At 35.5% G+C, this 20,018-nt stretch overlaps 1 protein-coding gene across 1 annotated transcript in view; it reads left to right on the forward strand.

Moving 5' to 3' along the window:
* The first annotated feature begins 14,444 nt into the window (after positions 1-14,444).
* The window catches only part of LOC150108287 (kelch-like protein 17), a 128,284-nt gene continuing 122,710 nt past the window's right edge, over positions 14,445-20,018 (forward strand). The window contains exon 1 of the mRNA XM_090390437.1: positions 14,445-14,574. Coding sequence (XP_090246563.1) covers positions 14,451-14,574 — 124 coding nt within the window. The 5' untranslated portion in view covers positions 14,445-14,450. The remainder of the gene's footprint in view (positions 14,575-20,018) is intronic.

A 20,018-nucleotide genomic window follows, 5' to 3' on the forward strand; every position in this document is an offset into this window, starting at 1 on the left:
GATGCAGGGAGAGGGGAATGTTTCAACGTTTGGCTAGATGGAGCAGAACAAGAAGTCGTCCCTGGAAGTTGGGTAAAAGTGTGATTAGCAAGGGTGAGGACTAGATTTTTTGCTTGGAGAGTTGTGAATGAGTGGAATGGGTTGCCGGAGTCAGTTATGAGTGCTTTATCTATTTATAGGTTCAAGGAGAGGTACGATAGATATTGTGTTGTTGATAGTTTGGGTCTCCCTAAATGGGAAAGAAACGTGTGTGTGTGTGTGTGTGTGTGTGTGTGTGTGTGTGTGTGTGTGTGTGTGTGTGTGTGTGTGTGTGTGTGTGTGTGTGTGTGTGTGTGTGTGTGTGTGTGTGTGTGTGTGTGTGCGCGCGCGCGCGCGCGCTTGTTTAATTTCTTTAGTTATTTTTATTATGCTTTTACTGGGAAATGTTCATATAGCGTATTGAAAGGCCGTTTAGTCTCCCTCTCAATTGATCATTTTCAGAACTCAGTGGACTAAACATTACCACGATGAATTCAGCATCCTGAAGACCATCAACTATCGTAGCATATGGTCTGAAAGCAAGAAGATATTTTGCCTTTCAAGGTTTTAGAACCCTAGGTTTGAATTCCATCAAAGATACAAGGAACCGGGCAGCGCTACTGAGGGACTGCATGGAAATTAAAGCCATGGAGAAATAGCTTAAAATCTCTCAGCTTAATTCACCTAACAACAATCGTGTGGCTAACACTAAAAATATTCTGTACATAGGTGACTTTTCTTTTCCTTCTAAATAATTCTCCGTGTTGTCATAACGACAGAATGATTAGAAGAATATTAAGCATTTTGTTGGATTAAAAATATATTAGTCCCAAGTTTAGATATTTTTTTCTTCGAATTTCTTACCTTCCCACAAACGTTTCTAGCACGAAATTTGTCGGAGCTTTTTTTAAGCATAAATACAATTAACCTTCAAAAAATCAAAAATAAATAAATAAAACGATACTGCGCGCCATCTGGATATAGTTTGTTAAACCAAATTAGAAACTTGACGATGAAGCGAAGGAGTCGTCTCTTTATGAGAATTCGGTAAGCCGAAAGATCTTTATAGAGGGATTATTTTTTAACTATTATTATTACACAACTTATTCGTGCATTTATAAATTCGTTCAGAGATTTATATATTGATACGAACTTGCATGTTTACCTTTATTTAAATTAAGAATAAGTGGGTGGGTTTCAATTGTTTTTGAACTAATAACCGATGTTTATCAGTTTATGTAAGGTTTGTCTTTATAGGTTAGTGATCCAACATTATCTCGAAAAATGAAAACATTTTTGGTGCCTATAAGTTATAAGATTTTGAGCAGTTTCTGAAGTGCTCAGATAGAAATGTGAGACCTGAATAAGCGGGGATGTTTCACAAATGGCTTCATTCGAGTCATTAGAGAAAACATCTCCGATGACAACGCACACACACACACACACACACATGCTCTTTTGATTTTTTCTTTCTCAATTTCCAAGGGTGATATCATTTAAAAAGTTCCAATATATTTTCCCCCTCCTTTACAAACTTCGCTATACCTCGTGTAATAATATCCCCTTCTGGAGTACTTTGGCATCGCTATGCACTAATGTTGCTTACCAAAACGGTCGTTTTGGAAGGAGAGTTGCACTATTTATTCCTGTTAGAATGTTATTATAATAGCAGCACTTTTTGACTACTTCACACAAATACTAAAAACTTTTTCTCACCAATGATAAACACGTAGTAGTTTGCTGTATACTTAACATTCTTCTTTTGAAAACGAAAGTTTGAGCTGTTTCCACAAGTTTATGGTAAGTCTATTCTGACATTAAAGAAGTTAACGGTGGATACTTGAGTCAATAACATCGAATTATAGCTGATTTTTCTCACTGCTTGGGGAAGGGAGGAATAAACGCTGACGTTATTAGCGATGTGTCAGCTATTCCAAGTTTCGTGTGTGCGTAAGTGCGGACGTGAATGGGGGGGGGGTGAAGAAAACTCGTTTTTCATACGTGTATATCCTTCAGTACCTCGGCAGAAGTGTCAAGGAAGAGAAGCAGAAATTTAGGAAACCAATTTGCATTGCCTTATTTTGAAAATGTTATTGAATTCTAGTTGTATTTTGTTGTTTTTTCTTCGAATGAATTTCTTTTGGCATTAAAGCTTCTTTTACAAAGAATTTTATAACCGCACGATACTCAATTTTATCCATTTCAAGGGATACAGACAACACGTTTGCTTCAGACAGCTGTATATAACAAACTACTTGACAGAATGACTTGCAATTTCACATGGACATGGATGCTTATGACAGATGTATCAACTTAGGGAAGAAAAAAAAAAAACCTTGCCGATAGTGTTGACATCTATGATCTAGGCCGAGAACTTTTCAGACCACCCTCGTATATATAATCCGGCTCTAGAAAATTTTATGTATATATATATATTGTATATAAACTTAGCCTATCCGTATTAATTTCGTGAGTGAGTGTCGCAAAAAAAATGAAAACTTACGGCAATTTCTAAAACCATATTTCCTACTCGCTTTCCAAAAAAGAATTCGGTGCCACAATGAAACAGGTATATTCGGTAAATAATATGTGTTTATACTTAAATACAGTATTCAAAGAAAATAGAACCTTTTTTATTATTATTTTAGGTGGCGTGTGGAAATATCTACACACGGTATGTCGAAAGTTTCTATTTGGAGTAAAAGGGAATTAAAATTATGGGAGGAAGAAAAATATGACATTTTTATTCACATAAAGTGCTTGCTAATAAACACAACCTCCTATTAATAACGTACTTTGGCCTTCGGCCCTCGCAGAGTAACTGCAAAGTGCTATGAGCTTATTCTTGAAACAACTATAAACACAAACTATTTCGAGCCGATAAAAAAAAAAAAAACAGTTCGATCAACTTATTAGATGACTAAGTGAATGTTTACCCAATTTTTTATTTATTCTTATGGCAAAAGGAATACAATTACAGTTACAGGTCAATGTGCAGTCAAGAAAGCCAATCCAGGGCTTAATCGTCACCTCGTGGATGTCCTAAAGACCACCACCATGAAATTGGTACCTTGATCGTCCGGGCCATGGGGGAACAATCACAATAAGGGTGGCCTGACAGTTTCCATTTGTGTAGTAGGTAGCCATATCTGCTCTGGTTAGTTCTGATCCTGTTGATAGATGACCAAATCTTCCTAGGAAGAGCAAAACCAGGCTACAGAGCACAGCCATCTTCAACCAGGAAGCCATTTGTTGGGAGACTGTTGGATCAGTGTTCTCTCCACATGTCAGGTGTTGATGGTAAGGCAGCTGAAGAGAGAGTTTGTCCATGGACCAGAAAGGGCTTCTTGATTTAGGCGAAGACTGAATGGATTTATGAGAGTCCGGTGCAGGAGCGGGTTGCTTATTACTTTATTAAATTCTTTAATCGAGGCTTGTCTTCTCCGTATATTTGGTGGAGCAATGTTAGATAGGACAGGCAGCCAGAGTAGCGGGGTACTTGTCAGTGTCCCACTAATTGTGCGCATGGTAGAGTTTAGCTGGGTGTCTATAATGTTAGTGTACGCACTTCTTTACCAGACAGGGGCACAGTATTCTGCTGCAGAAAATGCTAGGGCTAGTGCAGACGACCTTAGGAATAACTCAATACTACCAGTTCGATAGACTTGTTTCTGCACATCAAGCAAAATGAGAAATTGAATCTTGAATTTTACCTCCATATTCATTTTTTATGCAGTTCCCTTATGATTGTAAACCTGTAGTACATTGATACCATGGGTAGGTTAAGGTTTTTTTCTTTATTATTATTATTTTTTAATTTTTTTTTCATAATCCCGAAACCTTGCGCTAAAGAACACATAATGGAACTATTTCAAGCCACTTCAGCCCATCACTAAGTGGGGAAGTCTCGCACCATAAGATAAAAATTCACCTGCCGCCTAAAGACATTCAAATATTCTCATGCCCTTAATGAGATTCGAACCCATAATGCATTGGTTACAGAGAAGAGAGAGACTATCTACTCGGCCAACCAGGTGCAGCAAAGTGGTTATCGATTATTAATTTACCAAAATGTTTAATATATGAAGCGTTCGTTTCATTTATTTATTTTTCTGGAACCGATATTTAAGTAGAACGAACGTTGTATATTCTGACTGCATGTTTCTGTAATATATAATTCTCTACAAGGTGGATACGCATGCTCAGTTGCTAGGTTACCTGATGAATTTGGGAGTTTTACTTATGCAGTAAAATAAGTAAATTCTGCGCAGCAACTGGAGACATTTGTAATTGTTCAAGGAAACTTGAAAAGCATTCCTTGAATAGCATTACGACTAGAGCTCCAATGAATGTGTCAGACCAGTGGTATTGTACCTGACAGTGGGACGGCGAACACTCAGCCTTCCGTGCATTTGTTACACTTAAAAGCAGAAGGAGGTGGTTTTTTTTTTGTGTGTGTGTGTGTGTATGTTGGCGATAATCGAATTCCATTGTTGAAAAACGGTTTACAAATCGGGATTGCGAAACTTTCAAAATCATGTTATCGGCAGAAAAAGACGAAGTGCTTTATCCTCTCCAAATCCAAGTTGATAGAAATGACAGCTAAGAAAAGGCCACTCTTCAAAAGTTCGATTATGTAGAACCACATATTCTATTTATGGAAATGGTGGTGCTGGACGTTGTGGTTGTACGTTAAATTTTAGAGAAAAGAAAAATTTTTTTTCAATCCTTATGATTTCCATTCACGTGATTTCGTCAAACAGCCAGTCCTCGTTTCACTTTAAACATCAAACTAATTCTGCATTGTAAAATTCAATGATGACTCGTTAACAAGTACGTCCATATTGATGGGAATGCTACCATTTTCTCTGTGTTTGTGTTATAACTTACTATGTATAATTTATCTAAATTCGTTAAATGGCTAATATTTAAAATAGTCATGAGATTACACCTATTTGTTCATGTCTCAAACGATGGCCTGAGGTCATTATAGCATACTTATGGATCTGTGATCCCTATTTTGACTACGAAAATATTTAAGTGTTTAGGAGATAAGTTGAGATTTCAGTGCTAATGAAATAGTAATTTACTGACAAAAGATCAGATCAGTCTGCTTCGGACTGTTATCTTTGTTTGGTAATGATTCTAAATGCCCTGTTCTTTATTTTCGTGATAAGGATAATTTGGTTTTGTTTTGGTACTATTTCTTCTTCATGTACGGGCATGAGTGGCAAATTTCAATGGATGCAAATGGGAGAAAAAAAGAAAGCACAAAGGAATCAATCTAGGCAGTTTTGTAAGTGTCGATTATTAATCTCTCCAATGACGTACTTACTGTTAGTAAGTACGTCATCGGAGAGATGTAAACATTTACTTGTTTGAATAGAGTACAATTCTCTAGGTTATTTTAGTGAACATAAGGTATCTTTAGTCAGCAACTCGACTTCCATTTATAATATTGCTCCTGTAAGGAAAATATTCGCTATCCAACTTAATTCAGAAGAGCATTATATCTAAATAGGCCTATCTGTATTTGATTGCAAATCTTGTGTGGTTTCAATTTTTCTTTATTCGTTTCCCATTGTTATCTTTAGGAATTTATCTTACAAATTCACTACTGTCTCGATCGATCATAGTCATAAGTCTATATAATTTATTCTTTTTCTTTGATTCTGAGTGGAATTATTCGTATGATGGAGCGAATTTAGGTTTTAATTCTTCAGTTATTGGCAATGAATTTCTGTCCCTTAGAAAATTATTCACTAATGTCAAGGGAAACCTAATATGGTCTGATTTGGAATTACGCTCTGGTGTGAGGGGAAAAAATAATCAAATAAAAAAAATAAAAGCTTTGGCATTGAAACATCAATTCGGAGGTTGAAATTCTTAAATATTGTAAAATAAAATTGACGCTGTATATGGCAAAATCACTATTTCTTTTTAGATATTTAACAAATGCTAGAGATTTTCGATGCTAGGTGGCGCTTATGGTGTTTGGTTATTTTATCTCTAATAAAAAAAGCGAGACTTTAATTGATAAACCATTGTCTCTACATAGATACTAATTAGGTATCTTTTTAAACCTCTCTTTTGTTTTCCTTTATTTGTTTACCCACATCACCTTATTTTTTTTAATACAATTAATGTAATATAAAAATCATATATTCTTATTTTCTTTATTTGTATTATCCGTTTACTTCCGTATAAGCTGTTCCTGAGTTACCCGTTATAGAGGGAAAAAAACACCCTAATGATCTCGTTAAGGACACTAGTTCATCATTGAAATTCGTGGGGATATGTGGGGAACGACTCAAAAGCTTCCAGCCTGGTGAAGCTTTGGACCATTATGACGATCCAGTGCATGGCAAGACCTCTGCTCCATTGAGAGCAGTGAAACATCCGTTACGTAAGAGGACTTTTTAGCCACTAGGCCAAGTTCAAATCCCACTTTGCGAATGGATGTTTGTGAATGTCTTTAGGTTGGAGATGAATTTCATTTGTGAACAGGGCCGGTCCGAGAGTATCCCCTAGGCAAAGAAAATTTACATTGCATTTGTCTATATATATATTTTGTCATACTCACACAAGCCCACATAAACCTACACATGTGGATATTTATAAAAAAAAATATCATTATGACATTAAAAAAAATTATTAATCAAAACCAATACATTTGTAAACTGAACTGAATTAATTAACAAGACGATTCTGTGAGTAAATGAATGACTTATCCCCAACTTCTCAGACCTCAGAGAGCTTGCAAAAACAGGGCTTAATCTAAAAATCAACAGAATTAAGTCTATAGGGAATGAAGATAAAAAGTGAGAACAGTCGGTTAGTCGCGACCACTGATTGTTAGTTTGAGGGATACCCCGGAACTTTCACGCTCATCTGGACTGATGCCAGAAGGAGGACAAATCTCTGCACTTGAGATTAAGTATACAAAGAGCAGGGGAGTGGAAGAAATAGAGAAAGGCGAAAATAATGTAGGATCATCAGCGAGCACCAGAACGGCTTGACTTATTTCAGATTTTTTTTATTAATCAATGTTTTACTAATTTTTTTCGAAGGTTGCAATTTTCCCCTGAACTATGTAACAAAATCTGGCGCCCGAAATCTTAGTGCCCCTAGGCGATTGCCTAGGTTTGCCTAATGATAAAATCGGCCCTGTTTTTATTTTGCTTACTGGAGGACTGAAATGGCTTTCAAAAGTTCCGTATTTGGCAAACAGAATTTTCTGATTAGTTAACTTTTATCCAACCCACTGTACTAATGTAAGACAGATTCTCAACTATTCGGAGTGGGATTCATAAAAACAGTTCTGATGGAGCATTTTCTTGATTTCAGTACGTTACGATATTTATCTCTCTTTCTTGCATAGACTTTTCGGGATATCCTAAGATTACGTTCCTTAAGTTTACATTTGTGTGATTATTATTTAAAAAATAATAATCTGTAGTATTTAAAGGCCTACAGCTGCCCAGATCGACTTTCGTCACCATAATTTTAGGCTAAGATGGTTAGTCTTATGCCTAAATATATTCTTGTATGTGTGTATTCCCCCCTCCCCCGGCTAGTTTGTCTGGTTGTGGAATGAAAAACCCAGTTTTTACAACACACACGTCTAAGGTCACCTAATTCATCATCCATCGAAATGTCCTGGTAAAGGGTATTCGAGATTCGGGCCTAAGGGCTTTGTTGTCGACACCAACTGAACTACGTTTGCTTTCTTAATTGTTATCGTTACAATTTCTCAAATAATCAGAGCACTATTTCTAATAACTTGATAACTGATGTCTTATCGTTATCAATAAAATAAACTTTACTTGATGATTAATCACACCTACAAAGACAAAAACAACTGGAATTTTATCGGGGAAGGAGGAGTGATTTTCCATCCAATAGTGGATGGTAAGACGTCGAAGATGATAAATTGCGCCACGTTCTTCGACAGCAGAATTCCACTTGGTGTACCAAAAAAAAAAACAAAAAAACATACGGTTATAATTAATTTCTAATTAAAGCTTAGATTTAAGAAAATTATTAATATATTTTATGTATATTTAATAGTGTTACTTGTAATACACTATTAAATAACTTGTAATACAAATAACTTGTAATAAATTACATGGTTATTTTTCATTCATATTTTAAATTAGTTTATATAAAAAAGTTTGCACAGACGTGATTTTTTTTTAATATAACCACTAAATACCTTTAAAAACTACAGATTATTATTTAAAAAATAATAATCTGTAGTATTTAAAGGCCTACAGCTGCCCAGATCGACTTTCGTCACCATAATTTTAGGCTAAGATGGTTAGTCTTATGCCTAAATATATTCTTGTATGTGTGTATTCCCCCCTCCCCCGGCTAGTTTGTCTGGTTGTGGAATGAAAAACCCAGTTTTTACAACACACACGTCTAAGGTCACCTAATTCATCATCCATCGAAATGTTCTGGTAAAGGGTATTCGAGATTCGGGCCTAAGGGCTTTGTTGTCGACACCAACTGAACTACGTTTGCTTTCTTAATTGTTATCGTTACAATTTCTCAAATAATCAGAGCACTATTTCTAATAACTTGATAACTGATGTCTTATCGTTATCAATAAAATAAACTTTACTTGATGATTAATCACACCTACAAAGACAAAAACAACTGGAATTTTATCGGGGAAGGAGGAGTGATTTTCCATCCAATAGTGGATGGTAAGACGTCGAAGATGATAAATTGCGCCACGTTCTTCGACAGCAGAATTCCACTTGGTGTACCAAAAAAAAAAAACAAAAAAACATACGGTTATAATTAATTTCTAATTAAAGCTTAGATTTAAGAAAATTATTAATATATTTTATGTATATTTAATAGTGTTACAACTTGTAATAAATTACATGGTTATTTTTCATTCATATTTTAAATTAGTTTATATAAAAAAGTTTGCACAGACGTGATTTTTTTTTAATATAACCACTAAATCAATTTCGTTTCATTCTTATTATAATTAAAAAAAAAAAAGCATGATTTTGAAAGGAATGCAAATCCACTATCGATTTTACATAATTAAAAGGGACATTTTACAATTAAATTTGACTAAATTTCATACACGATTAACAGTAAAATGGAGCCATACAGAAGAGCTCAGTGACTTTCAACGTGGCACTATCATAAGATGCATTTGTAACATCTCGGGTCTGGAAATTTCTTTCCTACCGCAGCTGACTCGATCAACTATAAGTAACTTTATTGTGAAGTGGAAACGCCTAGAGCAACAACAGCAGTCGCGACCTAGTTTTCATCCCATCCTTCTACCCTTATAATGAGTAGGGTCTCCTGATTATGGTTACGACGAATTAATGCAGTCGGCATTAATTCTCCGGATGCATCCCCCAAAGGCAAGTATTTATGCCTATAGATCTGTGTGTTCCCGGTTTCCCTATTTTGAGGAACAAAAAACCCGAGTTGCCTTGAGAGAAACTCTCTCCACCTCTATATGAGGCTAGCTAACTAACGCATCATTTGATTGGAAAAACCTGATAAAGGTTCCTTCATAGACGGGAGGATTCGAACCCAGGTTTTTCCAACTAAAGTGCCCGTCTATATCACTAAAATACAATACTCTCGACCTGATAGGCCGCATAAAATCACAGAGCAGGAATTCTAAGTACTGAAGCGCGTGACACGAAAAAAATCGCCTGCTCCCGGTTGAAACATTCGAATATGAAGTTAAATAGGTGCACAGCCGAAAATAAGCCAAACATCAGAAAATGTAACACCAAGTGTCACTTGCACTCTGATCAGTGGAAATACATTGAATCACGTATGACGGACAAGTGTGATTTTGGCTGATGCTAAGAGAACGCTACCTACCCGATGTGTTGTAACAGCTGTAGAGTTTGGTGAGGAAGCGTCATTGTTCGGACTCCCCCCCCCCCCTCCTCCAGACATCCAGTGACGGGGAATCTTGACGTTGCGGATTGTAATGATATTTTAGACAATTCTGTGCTTTCTACTTTATGGCAACAGTTCTGTGACGGTCCTTTCTTGTGTCAACTCAACAATGCTTCTGTCCACAAAGCGAGATCTGCCAGGAATGGTTTAATAGATGAGTGTTGAGGAACTTTACTGGCCTAAATAGAACCCCGATCACAACCCTATCGAACGTCTGTGGAGTCAACTAGCTTTCCGATTGCTAGTCAGGTTGAATTTCCGACATCAGCGACCGATTTCACGAATGCTCTTCTGGGAGAATAGATGAAAATTACCACAGTAATATACCAAAAAATCTAGGGAAAAGCCTTTCCAGAATATTGAAGGTTCTTAAAGCAGAAAATAGTTGACCAACTCCATATTTACGCTTCTCATATTAAAAAGAGTTGGGATGAGCAAGAGGCTGGATAATTTTGATGAAATGGTACTTTTTAATCAATGTCTCCCAAATATACTAACTTTGTGTATGATATATTTTTAATTGTGATTGGTTAGTGTGGGAAATCCCCAGAACATGTTAGTCTGGAGGATTTTGATGTTCATACTAAAATGGTTCTTTTCTCTTCGTTGCATCATGAAGGATAAAGCACTACTTACGTGAAAATTCATTCTTTTGCCCTGATTTATCGGTTTTATAAATATTTTTGCTCTGCTACTATAAATGCCACTAGATCGCTTCAGTTTATTTTTTCTTGTTCTTTAAGTTTTTTTCTCTTCTATATATATATATATTTTTTTTTTCCCCTTTAAAAATACTAAGTTTGAATCCCATAAGGAAGGTAAAAAAATTATCGATTTTTCCTTGTGAGCTCGGCAAGAAATGGCAGCTTCTTGTCGAGAAACGCCAGTGTTTCCTCGGAGAACTGACTTTGGTTTGAGAAGTTACTTCATGGCTAATTCTAAACAATGCGTCCGCAACGATTCTCGATAACTTGAAGCAGATTTCTTGATCATTTTTCGCCGACTTTATCTTACAGTCGACGGCTTTGAAAGCTTAAAAAGTAACAAACCCACGTATATTCTTATTCTTCAGGAATTCCTTACGAAAGCTTGCTGAATATTAGCTATCTTTTATTTTTCGTATGGTTCGTAGTACAGTTTAATGCCAGCAAAGTGCAATGAAAGAAGAGGTAGAGATAGCTTTATTTTGCCATCCTAGCTTTTCGGGTGTTTATAGATTTACTATTATGAACGTAAGTGACAAGGAACTTGAGTCTGTTCTCGAATAAGACTCGTTTCTTGAAATATTCAATTTCCTTGATTTGAAGAAATTGAGTGAAATTTGTCTTGCAATAATAAACTTTTTTTTTTTTTCTGACAATATTTGATTCGAGATCAGTTCATATTTATGGTAACGGAATGGATCTGTGTACACACATACGAATCAGTGAAATAAACTTATTCTTTCAACCACGTACTAGCGACAATTTTCCATGTTTTATTATTTAAGCAGTTTTTTCCCTTAAACATAACTCAATTTGCCATATTGCTGTGTACATAAAAGTTAAGAACGCCTTTTGTAGACCAGTTTACAGAAGAGTGGTATACTCTGGACTGAAAGGACCTAAATTCGGAATCTGTGAGAAGCTGTTTTTTTCTGGACTCTTTTTTATAACAGGAGCAATTGGCATAGCACCATTATTTTCATGGCTTAGCTGTTTAAGTGTCTCTGAATAATCTAACAAAAATTTCTCGAATTTCTATCAGGATTCGTTTAATTTGAGAGGTTGCTGCCAAAATGGAGGAAAGGTGCAATAATATCTATAAATCATTTATTCCAATTTGAAGATATATTTTTTTTAATTTTCATGATATATACATTGACGGTGATATTTTTTCCCAAAAGTAAACATAGATTCCACATATAACTTAAAGTAGTCATTCAAAAGTATTCAGATATATTTTATAATGTATCTAAAAGAGCATTCAGTTGTGCCGTTTTTTGGAATTCATCTTTTGAGTTGTGCACACAATGGAACTCAGTGCGAAAATGGAGCTGTTATCCGTTTCATAAATTGTTTCTAGTCGCAAATGTTACTTCCTTTGGTTAGAACAATTATATTTTACAATCTTCATTCATGAAATAGTTGGTGTTTCAAACTGACTTCTGAAATAGGATTTTCAACCGTATCATTAATACGAATGAATCTGCCTCCAGAGCATCACTCAAGGAACGAATTTTTGCCTGTTCCTATTTAAACATTACATACTTTCGTCCGCTGGGTGTCATCGTATCATATAGTTGCTGTTCAGATTATAAACAAATAACTTTAAGTACAGGAAGCTGCTTTCCATTTTTATCTGACAAATAGCGGATATCTGAAAATTTACAAATACCCACAAAAAAATCAAGCTGGGTAAAACAGATTATAGCGCGCACACACACACATACACACACACACACACACACACACACACACACACACACACACACACACCGAAACCCTTCTAGAATATCTACTTTTTTTTTTTTTGTACACTAGTTTGGTGCATAACATAAGAGAGGGTTTTAAGTTGACTGGCTGCCTGATGGAATTATCGATTTTTTTGTTGTTCTTATGGGCCAGTCGACTTAATGTGCTCCTATCTTATTTATTGTACTAAGGTCATGTAAAAAGTCCTTACTTTCGACAACAATCATATCACCAAGGCAAAATTTCTATTCTCAGATTATTTGTAGTTTCCAATCTTTCTGGACACATTAAGATGATTATTTTCTGAGTATCCAAGGAAGAGTTATATTCTTTTTATCTTTCTATACTCTACGTTACCTTACGCAATGTGAAAACCATATTCAAATCATATCCTCAGAGAATTCCAAGCTGTTGCTCTCTCTCTCTCTCTCTCTCTCTCTCTCTCTCTCTCTCTCTCTCTCTAGTTCCTCAAATATGTAGAGTGGGTGCAAAAGAGATCAGCTAGCGTGATTAATGACCTTTCTCCATTTCACTGCACTTTTTCATCCATACATTTCATTTTTGCTACATCCATTTTCTACAGGTTATTTCTGTGGTCTTTATCAGAATTGGCATTAGTAATTTCTCCATTCTTTTCTAAATCTGTTCAGGCACATTCAGAAGTTACTCGTAACCAGTGGCGCACCCAGAGGGGGGCCAAGCAGTGGTGCACACAGGGAGCCCTGGCTACCCCAAAAGAAAAAGGAAAAAAAACCACTAGAAATTTTTCCAAAAATCTTTTCCTAATTAAAATTCTTTTTTTTTTTATTTATGTTGTGTCGTGTCTTCTATTTCTATACTAATGAATTAGCGGTCACATAAAGTGGAAATACCCTATAGCTCTCGGGAATCACAGCTGCTGTGAACGCAAGGCGAACGAAGTAGTGCTCGGGCGACCGAGCTCTACTTCGTTTACCCGAGCAGGGCCAGAGGAGATCACGGGTATCATGTATTGGCGATCATTGCAGATGCCCAGTCATAGGTCGTATGCAATGTGTAGTGTTTATTCTCAAATAGTGTACTCAACTCGGCCCTCCTCAAGAGATTAACTCCTGAGTGTGCCACTGCTCGTAACCTACAAACTTGCAAAACATAGTTTCAACTCCTAATTTTTATCAATTTATTTTTCATTTTCCCGGACATCTATAGCGATTGATATGCTATAGGAATGAAAAATCGGTTATTAATAATGATTATATCGGATAGCATTGGATAAATGGTGCAAAACGTCACAATATTTTCATTATGATAAAGATGTTTATAAATTCTATGGACAGATGTATGCTGGTATCATTCCGACATATACGCATCAATTACGTTAAGGGGATAATAAATCGCTCATTATTTTGGCTCTTTGTTGTAATATACGCATCAATTTAAATCGATTCGCGCAAAATTGTAGAACCTTATTTTCTTATTTACAGTTTTTTTTTATTATTCCTTATCATTTTTAAGGATTTGTTTTGTGACTTTAGCTTATGTTGAATGATGTATATATCTTTTTTGTTAAACAGATATTAGTAACATGTTAAAGGTCAGAGGGCTAACTAAAATAGTTCATAAATAAACAAAAATTGAGTCCTAAAATGTTTACCGACTTTTAGAATCGTTTCCACGCAGTCATCTTTTGAAATGTGTATACAGCACGACCTTTCTTTCCATTAAAATTAGGAATTTTTAACGAAACTTCGATGAATAAAACAAAACCTCAAGAGATCTCAGTTTGTTAGCCTTTTGGAATTTTCATCTGAGAGAGAGATTACAAATATAATTAAAAATGTATCGTGTTTATGTATTTTTAATCGGCATAAAGTAATCCTTGAGTTCTGTAATGGTAGCATCCAGCTAAAATAATCATCATTTACTCGTTTTATTTATTGTTTACAGATGATGGAAGGGAAGGTACTGGAGGGTATTAGCGAAAGTACTCTTCGACCTCACCAAATCCGTCACGTCAATCCAGATCATCACGGTGTTGCTTTCCTTGCTATGAATGGCATGCGCAAAAAGGACCAGCTGTGCGATCTAACTCTGCAGGCAAACGGTGAAGCGATTCGGGCTCACAAAGTGGTTTTGGCAGCCTCCAGTGCCTACTTTCATGCGATGTTCAACTGTAAGTTATCGTACTTATTATTTTATATAGTATTGCTTCCTTTTTATATTCAGATTTATAGCATATGCAAATATTTCTCGTTTTAAAAATATATATCGACTGCTTTCATTTATTCCACCAGAGGCCACTGGTGTTAAACGCCATATAAAGTAATTGAAAGGTGTATATATACATGTGAGCTAAATTTAGTGTTGAATCGACCTTCTACTGCCGAAAAAGACTTCTATAGCCACTAGCGTGTTTATGGAAATGAAGCCAATTAATTTAATGAGGTAATTAGCGCACATAATTAGTAGGCTAGAGATGTCGTTAAACCTAAAATATAATTAAGACGTCATTTTAGCAGAAGATAAACTCGTAAGAAAAATTTATTTAGTACTTGCTACTACGCTTCAACGCCAGTCTGCTATTATGAATTTTCGGAGAGGACCTGGCAAAGAGAGTACGCAGTTTGTTCAGTTGATGTTTCATTGATCAACATCAGCAATTCACACCCATGCTAAGACATTTCCTGCACGTTATGCCAATAAAATCAACCTCACCTGGTCGGTAGGAGTTTGTTTGGGTGTTATCCACTCCACCCTTTCTTTTCTTATGATTTAGTATTATTTCCAGCATTATGAATGCAATCCATTGTGAATGCAAATGTCGTTTTTTATACCGTTAGGGAGCTAATTTTAATGTTGTGTAATTTAAGTTTATAAAAAAAAATAAATTTTAAACTACCCAAAAGTTTATTTAATAGCAGCAAGTCATATTTACTTTTTTGTCTATCTGTGCAGCCAACGTTTATGAAACATTTTGAGAATTAAAAATACATATATCCATACGCAAATCTTCATAATTAAAGACTTAAAACTCGTAACTGAGCAAAGGTTTTGCAAGTTCTGAAGAAATGCACATGGATACTCAGTCAGTCTGCAAATGAAAATTGTACTTTGGCTCAAATTTCTTTTTAAAATGCAGTAATCATTTAAGATTTGATTTTAGAACCAAGTTAGAGCCTAGTACTGTGAAGATCAAGTTATGGTATGGTATATCACCAAAGAAGTTACCGTCTTTTGAATTTTGTTATGATAATCTCGTTAAAAGCTTTTTTTTTTATGTTGGCCCCACCTACCAAAAGTTTATTTGTAAGCCTACGGTATATTCATATCGTGGGCGTTTTTTTTTTTTTTTTTTTTTTTTTTTTTTTACTTACTTTTTCCAAAATCCGGAAATTGCTCTAGAGACCAAACATGGAATTTTTTTCAAGTAATTTCAGACCTCCAGTAAGAGGAGAGATCTCATACAAGGCGATTAAATTCATTTTCCACCTAAAGACAATCGCAAACATCCATTCCCATAGCGGGATTCGAACCTACAGCCTGTTGTTTGTAGACTGGATATGCTAACGACTCGGCCGAACCAGGCGGCTTAAATGATGTCATAGGCATAACGTTGAACATACTAAGCCAGTCAGTCTCAAGTAATATACTGCATGAACAAAACTATGGGTAACAGCACATTAAAATGTATCTTTCTCGAGAAAAGAGTTTCAATAGATGAAGAGCATTTTCATATGTTTCCTACTTCTGCCATCTTTATCAAGAAAGCAGGATAACCGGAAACATGGTCATATGCACGTGTATAACAACGTTTCAATATCCAGGCCGATTTCTACGTGTTAAGGGTATCGCGTATGCAGAAATTCATCGTTATTTAGTGGAAGTGTACAAACCAAACGCAATGTCAAGGAAAGTGTATCTTTGTTAAAGGCAAGACAGATTTTCAACAAAGCAGCCACCAAGAAGCGCTATAATGTCCATCACGGAACATAATGTTGATTGCAGGTGTCTTCATCAAAGACCGACATTGCTGAAGGGTTTAACATCTCGCTGAGTAGTGTTGAAATCATAGTTCGTGTCTATCTTTACTTATAGAAAACATTGAGTATACCGAAGCAAATCGCCCATGTTCACAAAACTCTTACTCATAATTTCTATCTCTTTGGACCACTGGCAGACTTCCAAGCAAACGATAGCAGTACGATGTTATCTCCTCGTCAAAGACACCTGATATTGATTTCTTCGACGTTGGGATAATGACCTCTGGCACTACTGCAAATGTATGAAAATATATCTTTAGCGAATATGTCGAAAAGATGAGTTTTGCGTCACAATCATTTACGTTAGAATAAATACCTTCACATAACACTGCTTATTTTCTTTGAAATATCAGAAAGAGGAAGTAGAAATATTTGAAATATTTCTACTTCCCCTTTCTGAAGAGCCTTTTGTTGGGCTGTCACTTTCTCTAGGTTTCCTCTGAGCCTTTCACCCGTAAACAGCTGGGGTTTTATGAACTTCTAAAGAGAACCACGTGTTAGAACGCTTGATCCAACTACAATCTGCTCATTTGTATATATTTAATGCCTGTGCTAGAGTGTGTGTATCTAGTAAATCTAGAAGGCCAAATCATCAGAAGAAAGATTGAATGTTGTACTAGTGACCCACAATAGGAACTTTTAAAGATGGAAGATATTTTCAGTACTCTTGTTACTAGTAAGTCGATAAATTGTCGGTAGAAATAACTCCACTATCGATGTTCACGAAAGGTGGATACCGGCTGCCTACCGATCTTCAGAGTTCTACCTGTTTCCTTTGGGGAATGAAAAGCCCCTTAGATTTTTTTAAAGTGTTAGTTCATGAAACAATGGGATATTTTTGAAATAGTTTATAACATAAAAATGCAGTTTTTTATACCTCATATCAATAGTTTCAATAATTTATATCAATAAAGATCATAAGTTTATGATCTTTCATACTTGAGATTCACACATTACATACTTAAATATGCGGGTAGGATTCACACGTATTTAAATCCTTTAAGGTAAGGAGAATGCATTTCCTTTCATTCTGGGAAATATGATTCAGGCATATCACATGCGTAGTTCACTCCAAATGGAACAAATCTCTCATAAGCATTTCATTCGTGAATAAATGCTTAATCAGCGTATACCACAATTCTTCATTCTTATTGCACTCTGTCGGAAGGTCAACTCTGAATATTCTTTGAAAATTCGTATACATTATACGACTTTCTAGACAACATTATTCCTCATCCGTAGTGTGGATTTGTAATTCTGACTTGTGATCTCTCATTCTCAACGTCTGTGTTCATTTTTGCGAAACCATCTGTCCTGCTTAGCAAAGTATAGCAAGAGATTTCATAGGACACTTGGATTCTTCATTCATGCATACCAAGGTTCCGGATATCCATGAAATTAAGAAACATTTTGCAAAGGCATTGAAGGAAGGCCATTTTAAATCCATTGTTCTTTAAAATGCGCCGACATGAGGGTCCATCGCGTTATGTAAGAGCAAATCGCAGCACCTTTTGTAGTTGAGTTTGTTGATTGAAGTTTGTCTGGCTTAACATTTTTTTCAGTGAACTACATGTAGTAACCATTTCTGATAAAGATGTCTTTAATGCAGTCAGTGTTATTTTCTTTGCGTCACTTGAGATAACATATGATGGTCTTTTAAATTCGTTTCTATGCATGAAGATGTGACTTTATGTATAGGTATCTCGCCTCTCTATCTTCTTTCTGTACACTTATTTTAAAATCGATAAAGCTTAATATATATAAGGATCAAAGCATCCAGATAGAGCAGTGATTCGTGTCCCAAGCTCGAGTCTAAACAGTCCTGAAATGTAATTTACTAATACGGTGCAAAATCTATATTTGTATTCCTAGAGAAAATGCCTGATTTTGCAAAGATCAAACAGCAGAAACATTTTTATGCCCAGATATTGGAATGTTTTTTCCACATCTACAGCAGAGGGACGAGAAATTTTCCTAGAATTCTTGGTTGTGATTAGAAAATAGAAATTTTGATATCGTTATGGCCTCTTATTGATTCTTTCCACTTTCAAAAAAGTTGTCTATTTTACGTGTTTTTTTTTCTTTGAAGATTAGTTGGTTTGTGATTTACTGACGCAAGGACAACAAGAATTATTCTGCACCATTACAAAGTTACAGCAGAAGAGAAGGTAATATTTCTGTAGGTACTTTCTCGTGGCCATCCAACAAAAATAACAGCAGCCTGTCAACATCCGTTGTGATTCAACTTGAAACTCGGAAAACAATATCATTCTTTTAATCTCTGCACATTTAGTCCTTAAAACAATCGTATGGCTTCATTATTTCCCAAGGATCACAACCTTAATCGTTCAAGACAAATACTAATCTCGTGCTCCGCATATAAGGCTATAAAGCAATTAACATTTGATACTGTTCCTATCAAGAGCATCATTATTCTTGTATGGTAATTCAAGGAATGTTTGCATGATAAGTAATTATTTTTGCGTTTCTTCGATGCAATCAACTTCTCTGAAGATGCTTTTAAGTAATTGCAAACGATCGTGGGTTATATTAAAGGTGAATATGCAGAAAGTGATCGATGATTCTGTTGTAAAGAGACCTCAGCTGATAATGAATGCTGGAGAACAAAGGGGAAAAATGAGATTATGAAAATCACAAATGGATTTCGAAGAGAGAAGAGGTGAAAGTTACTTTGTTCCTGGCGTGACAATAGTAAATACGGTCAGTCAGTCACGAACTTAAAAATAAGTTGTTTAGAAGTGAGCCCTAGACTGATATATTCTCCTACACATCATTAAAACTTTTGAGCGACACAGACGTGGCAAGATGTTTAATTAGCAGGAAGAAACTTTACGTGGAATTACAAGTCTGACGTCTGAAGATGTGAAGACTGTAATTATACCTTTTTGATATCTTCTGTGCTATTTTCTCAAAATAGCAGAAGTAGATGAACCGAATTAATGCCGCAGAGAATGGAAGAAAGAAAAACGTGAATAAGTCATCATCACGATAAATTTTCGCAATAGTATTCATTATGTGCACATGACCGCTGAAAATGGATGTTTTTCGAGTATGTTCTCCTTTGGAAACACTTTCAGCAATTCTTTCGGTACAAAAAAATAAAAAATAAATTTACTGGTTAGAGAGTATAAAGTATGTAAAACAATAAAAAATCCTCGGAAAATGTACACTAATATCAGTATCATGGATTACATTTTCCGAAGATCTTTATTGCTTTGAAAGGAAATATCCACATAACACAGAATCACATGTTCCCAACAAAGAAGTATCAACGACATTGGATTCAAGTTAGTCCAATTTAATGGACGCCAAGTACGCGTACAATATCGTCTTGAATTTGAGATAATATCTAACAGAACAATTCTTTTCGGAAGTTGTTCTAATGATTTGCTATTTCACCAAAAGAATCAAGCCTAACAGTTGATCCTTCATTAGTACAACATTATGCATTCCTATGAAAATAACAAAATATATATTTTAATAAAAACTCCAACTTTTTTAACAGTCCAATTCTACTTATTAATTCGGTCGGCCTTGACAGCTTTATCCCTAACAT

Source organism: Typopeltis vanoorti, chromosome 3 (genome assembly GCF_054136105.1).
Source record: "Typopeltis vanoorti isolate ZY-2024b chromosome 3, IOZ_Tvanoo_1.0, whole genome shotgun sequence".
Taxonomy (NCBI): domain Eukaryota; kingdom Metazoa; phylum Arthropoda; class Arachnida; order Uropygi; family Thelyphonidae; genus Typopeltis; species Typopeltis vanoorti.